General features: G+C 43.3%; 1 protein-coding gene across 1 annotated transcript; it reads right to left on the reverse strand.

Annotated features, from left to right (window-relative positions):
• Window positions 1-404: 404 nt before the first annotated feature.
• LOC147444408 (secreted RxLR effector protein 78-like) lies at window positions 405-818 on the reverse strand. Its single transcript, XM_086528105.1, has one exon. It carries the CDS (start codon window positions 816-818, stop codon window positions 405-407), a length of 414 nt encoding a protein of 137 aa, XP_086384231.1.
• Between the last annotated feature and the right edge of the window lie 6,820 nt (window positions 819-7,638).

The raw sequence follows: 7,638 nt of genomic DNA on the forward strand, positions 1-7,638 counted from the left end.
CTCAGTTTTAGCAACAGTGATACAAATGAGATGTATGGGATCATGAAAGAATTGATCACCCCGTGACTCTCCTATGGAAGAGGAGGAGCACAAGCTTCCACCTTCTCATTTTTCTATTTACTTTGGTCAAGACCCAGTCAAATCTTTGTTTATCTATGATGCTCACCCCAAGAAGAGCGCTCAGATGCTTGAACACAGTGCCCTTGCTTATAACCTCCCCTGACCATTACGTGGGGTCGAACGAGTTGCTTTCTGAGAGAGAAATCAATTTTGATTTCTCAATGTTGCACATTGAGCCAAAAGCAGAAGTAAACAATTGAACAATCTCGAGGGCTCTTCTTATCAATTTTGAGTTGGCTCTAAGAAAGAGCCAAGAGTCGTCTGCAAACAACTTAGCAAGCAAATTATTTCCTACAGGGAGTGACAAACCTTGAATTTCCCCTTTCCTTGCACTGTCCTCGAGTGACCGCACTGTCCTCGAGTGCGGTCACCAAAGGGTGAGAGACAATAGCAAAGAGCAGCGAGGCAAGGGGGCAGCCTTGCTTGATGGAACGGTTAACTTCAAACCCTCCCACTATCTTGTTGTTGTTGAAGAGAAGTTCAAAATAGCTTCCTTCTTCGAGCGTGCGAACATTCGCATACATTTTGGGTCCAAATCCCAAAGGCTTCATAACAGCCTCAATGTAAGACCATGAGATTTTGTCATAGACCTTATCCAGGTCGAGTTGAAGGAGGATACATTCTTGCTTGGTAACAGAAGCGTACTCTATGCCAACCATGGCAGCGAGAATGTTGTCATAGACCAATCGTCCTTTCATGAATCCGTGTTGGTGGGGAGAGATGATTATGTTCAAGGTTGAAGCCAATCTTGATGCAATTGCCTTATCAATGATCTTGTATGCAAATTTCATCATGGAGATAGGTCGTCAGTGCTTAAGTAGCGAGCAATAAACCAACTTGAGTATAGGTTTGATTAGTCCTCTTTTAAGGCTGGCATCCAATTTCCCTTCCAAAAGAGCTCTGTTAGCTAGCTGTGTCATTGGGGTTTTGAGATCCTCCCAAAATTCTTTAAAGAATTCAACAGTGAGTCCATCCCACCCATGGGATTTTTCCTTCCCCATTGCTTGCAAGGTAATCCAATGTTCATAGATAGAGATTGGTCTTTCTAATGCTTTTTCTTTAGAAAGCAGTACATCACACATGATTATACCAAGTAGCTGGGCTCTGGCCTCTTCGATCCCCTGGGTAGCGACCTCTGACTAACATATAATTTTACTGAGATGGTCAAGCATGAGTTTGTCCATAGTGTTCTGGTCTCTTACTTCATTCCCCCCCTCATCGATGATTGTTGTGATAGAGTCTCTTCTCCTTTTGACTTTGAGAGCTCTAAAGAAATGAGACTGGTTGGCAGTTTTGGGTTTGAGGGCAAGCTCTCTGGCCAGCAATCGGGTCTTATTAATCTCCTCAGCTTGCAAATCAGTGAGATGCACTTTGGCCTCAAGCCATCTAGTGTGCCCTTACTCAAGAGCTCTCCCTTCTTGCTTTCTTTTGGGGAGATTCTCCACTTCTTCCTTCAACTCCATTGGAAACCTCTCGAGCCTTTCTCACTTTGGGCCTTTCACGTTTTATTGCTTATTGGATGCTACACACCAGTTCGGGCCAGGCTTGAGGTTCAACAGCTTCTACATCCCGCCTTAGCTTGCCAAGAGCCGCCTTGGCCAGGGATCTAAAAAGAGAGTCCTTAAAGAGATGATCCCCTGAGACTAAGTTCTTCTTCTTCCCTTTTGGCGAGCAAGTGTCATTGCTAGCTCTGGCTATGTAGAGCTCCAGAGAAAAGTGATCCGACATACTCTTAGAGGTATCAACACACAGCACCACACAGGGGGGTAGCCAGTCCGCGTGATGGGAGATGTAACACCTATCTAGACGGGACACTGTATTGGAATATTGGAGGCTTGTGTACGTCAAACCACGAGAGCTACTCCATGGACTTGCATTCCACAAATCCAGTAATGCCCATTTCTCGCAAAATTCTTTCCATTTGGATTTTTCAGAGCCAGCCAATAGACTAGCCGACCTTGTCTTATCCATTCATGCTTCCACCATGTTGAAATAGGCCAATGCACCAATCTCCTTTGAGAGACTGCTCTTGGAGATCCACCCAGAGTTTGGTTCTCCCCTTGGAATCACAAGGAGCATAGATGTTAATAACGGTGAAAGATTGGCATGCCCACTCGATCCTTACCCCAAGGACTCTGCCTAAGGTGTGGTTGAACACAACATGGGGCTCTAGCTCCCTATCCAAAATGGAGAGCACCCCACTATGCCCAAGGGTGCCATCTTCGTAATACACCAACTTATTTCCTATTGTCAGTTTCCTACAACAAAGAGCATCCATATGGTGCTCTAGCCAACAATTCATATTTGCTTTTTTGACCTCCTCCCAAAAGAGAGCACTTTTCTTGGCAGATTTTATGCCCTTCAGATTCCAAGACTGAATATGCAAGTCTTCCATTATGGGGAGAGTGGGACAAACTCCTCCACGTCTGGAGAACCAAACCTAACCACCTCTCTTTCGCTCTTCTCCTCTGCCATAGTCAGCCGAGAGGAGGATAACTCTAAGGTTAGAAAACCCTTTGGATCCTTGTCCATAAGCACCTCAAAGGTATTAGCTAGATTGATGGGGGCTTCTTGCAAACTTGGAGGATTCTCCTTGCAGTGAAAGTTGCTCCGAGCCAATGTTTTTACTCTCTTGCATTTTATCATAGAGATTTTCTGCCAACCCTCGTTCAACGGCTTGGGGACCGAGGATAAGGCAATTGTTTGACGAGGTGTCATGGGAGGTTTGACCACTGGGAAAGCAGCAAAATGCAAGCTTGTTGTGGCTTGATTGTTGCTACTATTAGGGCTCTTCCCGAAAGTTGAATTTACTCGAGGAGTGTCCTTAAGCGTGCTCATCTTGTCAGACTTGAGCACTTCATTATCTTTGTTGCTCCCACCTTCTCCATGCTTAGCAGCTTCAACTTCCATGTTGGATGTTGTTCATCCTTGTGCCTGCTCAGCTCTAGCCTCTTCCCTAGTGCCATTCAGATGGCAATCTCTAGCAAAGTGGCCGAACCCATTGCACTTAAATCATGCTCCAAAAAAGGTACCAAATCTAAGAGGGATCACTTTCAGACCTACACCTACATTGATTACCATGCTCTCTGGAGGAGGTTTAAGTATATCCCAGCAAATACATACTTTATTTGCCGCTGTCCCCACCTTCCTGTGTGCTAGAATGAATAGAGGAATACCTAGGGTGTTTGCAAGGTCTCCGAGGTTATCCCATAACCACATTGGTAAGTTGACGAAATTAACCCACACGGAGCTCGAATCCTTGAAGGCCTCGCGGGATTCAAAAGCCGGGTTCCACGCAAACTGGGGAGTGGTGGAGGTATAATGGGCTTTTGGCAAGGATCCTGTCAAGCATAGTGGAGTCGTTGAATCTTACAGTGAAGACTTTGGTTAGATACTGGATGTAGTCAATCTTTCCGCGATAGTTTAGGAACGTCGGACCAGAGATCCACTTGATGAGCTCTACTTGTGATGGTATTCTGCCCATGAACCCAAATACCAGGGACAAATTGGCCAGCTGGGATCTCCATAACACACTGTAGGTATTCCTTGTAGCGGGCTTGCACTATTCACCTCCGGTGGGAACGACACCTAGGTGCTCAAACTAACCAAACGGGTAGTAAGGGTGATGGGCACCGAAGATGGGTCACACCGTCGTTGAATAACGATGTGCACCGAAGATACCATGCAGTACTCTGCACGCCAAAGATACGAGAAGCAGAACCTAAGTAGAGATGAGCACTATCGCCAGGGACCTGCTATTGCGCAATGATTTGGTGTGTCCACATCTCAAGGCTCCGATTCAGGATTTATGGGGTAGCTACGCTTTGTGTGCTTGCTCTACCCACTCGCCCAAGAGAACAGAGAGCGGCTTCAAAATTCTCGCAACCCAGAACCTACGTCAGACGCCCTGGTCCGTGACCATACCATTCCTCCCATGTTCTTGCAAACACATTTCTTAGGTTACCGAAAAAAGTGGGTTTGGTTAACAAAGTTAGCTTTTGATTGAAGGTTTACAAAATCGACTAATGTCACAACTCCTAGTTAACTTTCTCATACATCTACATAAGGTGCCCCCCACATGGAGGGGAGGTAATCTATAATTTCTTTGATATTTACCTCCATTCTCACACATGAGGTAAGTGGTGATTTGTTATTTGGGTGGGAGAAAAGATCAACTCAGTTAACCTCAAGGTGGTAACAAGCAAATCATGGCTTTGGGATTCTTCAAATGCACTTTTTGGCCTGCCCAAAGGGCAAAGGCTATAGAGACGTCTTCTCTTTTTTGCTAACTAAAATAGAAAAAAGGTTGAGTTGTATTTTCAAGCATTTTTTGATAACCCAAAAATACCGATTGGTTGAAATAAGAGAGTGGGCACTCATTTAAATGAAGAGTGTGTAAATCTAATGATGAACATGTCTTGAGTTTTGAAATATGAAATGAATGCTCATTTTCATAGTCACCTCTACTAGTTAGGTGTTGGCATAGAAAGGCTAGTTGCTTCTTGCTAATGGTGGCCAATTGGAGGGAGGAAGGTATTTTTTTTTTAAATGAAGAAAATAAAGGCCACATTTGCTTCATTGTTCATGAGTGCTGAGATGTAATCTTAGTTTGAATGGATGAGTCTCATCAAAAGTGTGCTATTTTCATTTGGCAGAGGGATTGCATTCAAGGGTAAGTTAGGATTCCCAAAACTCTATGATTGAGCACTCATACCGAGTTTTGGTTCCTACAGCAACCATGGAGCATCTGCATCGTAGGGTTTTTGCTCTTTGCATGTGGTTGCAACCGTCCTGGCCCCTTGCTCATTGTATATTGATCTCCAACTAGTGTTGGGTGAGGTTCATACTCTTATCTTTTTATGTGTCCTGCTTTCATTCTCTTGCACTTCTGAGTACTTGCAGTTCAATTGCATCTATGCAAGATCACTCTTGTGCACAGCTTGGAGCTCAACTGCAGGCTCACTGCAAGTGTGCTTTCATATATGTTTGTTGGTGAGTACTTATATTTATTTGCATCCTGATTTGGCCGAGAATTATGCTGAGCTAGGGTTTTGTGGTGAAGGTTGGTTCTTTCTGTAGTTAACGTTCAAGAAACACGCCTAATGCTTCCACCACAATTTCATGCCTCTTTGTTGCAAGTTTTTTGCGTGTAGAGCTGAGCCGAAATCATGCCATATTGCTGCAATCTCCATGCGCACTGATCTGAATATTGCAGGACTTGGTGTTGTAGATTTTTGCTTTGCATAGTCTTTGGCGTACAGATTTGAGCTACTGGGTAGAGGATACTACGTTGATCTTTTTGGATAGTGTTTAAATCTTGCTAACCTTCATGTTGTAGACTAGTTTGCAGTTTCGTCTCAGAATGCTATCAAGCTCCTACAATCAGGTCTGCTAAGGTTGGGTAATTTGTTAATGTTTTGTATAGTGCGATGGTTCTCATGGTTCCTTGTACCTATTACTTTGTCGCTATTTATTTCATCTTGCACCCATCAGATGTGTTGTTTAAGGTGACAAGGTATACACTGCTCTTTGATAATTATTGGTCAATATCTTGCAAACCTTCCATTGAATGCCTCTTGTTTTTTGTGTGGTTGTAGGTTGCTTAGATCGAAGCGGTGCCCAACTCACTTCTTTGCCCACCCTAAATGCGTGACTCCTTGATGGTGCCTCCCTATTTTCTAATGAAAAAGAAACCCATTTTGTGCACATTTCAAAAACGTCAAAATTTGAAAAAATATTTTGGTTCTTTTAGTATTTACTTTTTTCGCTTTTGGTGAACGAGATGTTATCAGGGATATGCAGTCAATAGATTCTTGTTGCCTTGTGGAAACATTTAGGAGAGTAGAGTGGAAATCATGAATTGACATTTCTTTTAGTCATATACAAGTGTCATAATAATTAATATCTAATTCTCCTAAATGATTTTCTCATGTTAAACTCATCATTTAATATGGGAAAGTGCTAGGGGAGAAAAAGCTAGAATATTGGTTAAATTAGCAGGGTGGCCATGGTAGGGATCCAAAGGAGGGAAAATACGGATCCAAAGGGGGGGTCATCTGCAAAAGAACTATGTGCAACAATGGGCTCCAAAGACCTTAGGATTCAGCTCATTAAGACTTCCAAAATGCTAAGGTTCCAAAATTCAAAGGTTGTGTCCAAAGGTCAAAAGCCTAGGGAAATTGGATGCTTGGTGTGTGTCCCAAAAGTCTTCAACCATCCCTACATAGGAGGGGGCGGGCCCTAGAAGTAGGAGATGAGAGAGAAACTCTCACACACACACACACACACACACACACACACAAGCTCCCTTTACACAAAGGGAATGAGGGACACGTGTCAGCTCCCTAGCCTAGATGCCCACAAGGTGTACTTGATTCCTATTGGATGGCCTTGGAGGTGGACCAATGAGAATTAGGCTAGAGTAAATCTAGTTTAATTAGTTTAAAAACACTTAATAAAAGAACCAATAAGAATTAAGCTCTCTAAAAGACTATTGGACGATCTCCCAAGGGGTCCAATGAGCATTGAGCAGCCCAATGGCTTGCTTGATTCCTATTGGCCAGGAGACAAAGGGGTCCAATGAGAGTTTAATTGCATTTATTAATTACCTAAAGCTCTCACAAAAGGGGAAAGGGGGACACATGTCAGAAGGCTATCACTTATGCTCCCGAAATCCTATTGGCTAAGCTTGGGGAGGTCCAATGAGGGGCTAGCAAGACCAAATTACAAGAGGGATCGACCAAGAGAGAGAGGGGGCTGATTTTTGAAAGGCATTATATCACACACACACTCACACAATCTCATGTGTGAAGCAAAGAAGACTCTCTCTCCTTCTCAAGCTTTAATGGAAAGCTTACCACCTACTCCAAGCTTGTGAGAAGGGAGGCCTACACCAACAACTCTTGGCTTTGTGATGCAAATCCAACCAAGAGTCAAGATTCAATGCATGCTCATCTCCTCTACCATGCTAATTACTAAGCTAAGCTATGCTAATATGAGTGATTATGTGAGGAGATGTACATCTTTCTCGTAAGAATACTCCTTCTTCCTCTCAATCTACTCTCATACCCTGCTAGCTCTCACCATCTTCGAAGGTGTGTGAGGTCTTGGGTCTGAGAACGGGGATAATTCAAGTTGTGTTTGTTAAGTGTTTTGCTTAGTGCATGAAGTTTCCATCTTCATTGCACTAGCTAGTCTTGAAGGAACACAAAGAATTGTATTGTACAATGTCTCTCTTGATGGGAGAAACCATAATACAAAGCCTTTTGGAGGGGGGACCGGCTCCATGAAAATCCGATCCTCAACTGTTGTCAATTGCTTAATTTCTCTCTCTTTTGAAGTATTGTTCATGCTATCTAACTAGGTGTTATACTTTTTGTTGCTCTCTCTCCACCCAAGCACTCTTGTTATTCTCATTAGGAATCTATTCTAATGAAATGCTCACTATGTTCATGCTATTTTCCGCTACACACAAGTTACTAGACCATTAAAAGTTACATTGATATCAAAGCACAAGGT

Source organism: Adiantum capillus-veneris, chromosome 13, assembly GCF_014529385.1.
Source record: "Adiantum capillus-veneris isolate H3 chromosome 13, ASM1452938v2, whole genome shotgun sequence".
Lineage (NCBI taxonomy): Eukaryota > Viridiplantae > Streptophyta > Polypodiopsida > Polypodiales > Pteridaceae > Adiantum > Adiantum capillus-veneris.

Bases quoted from the DNA above. Each gene is read 5' to 3' on its own strand.
- LOC147444408 (XM_086528105.1), bottom strand. From the start codon at position 818: ATGAAAGGACGATTGGTCTATGACAACATTCTCGCTGCCATGGTTGGC.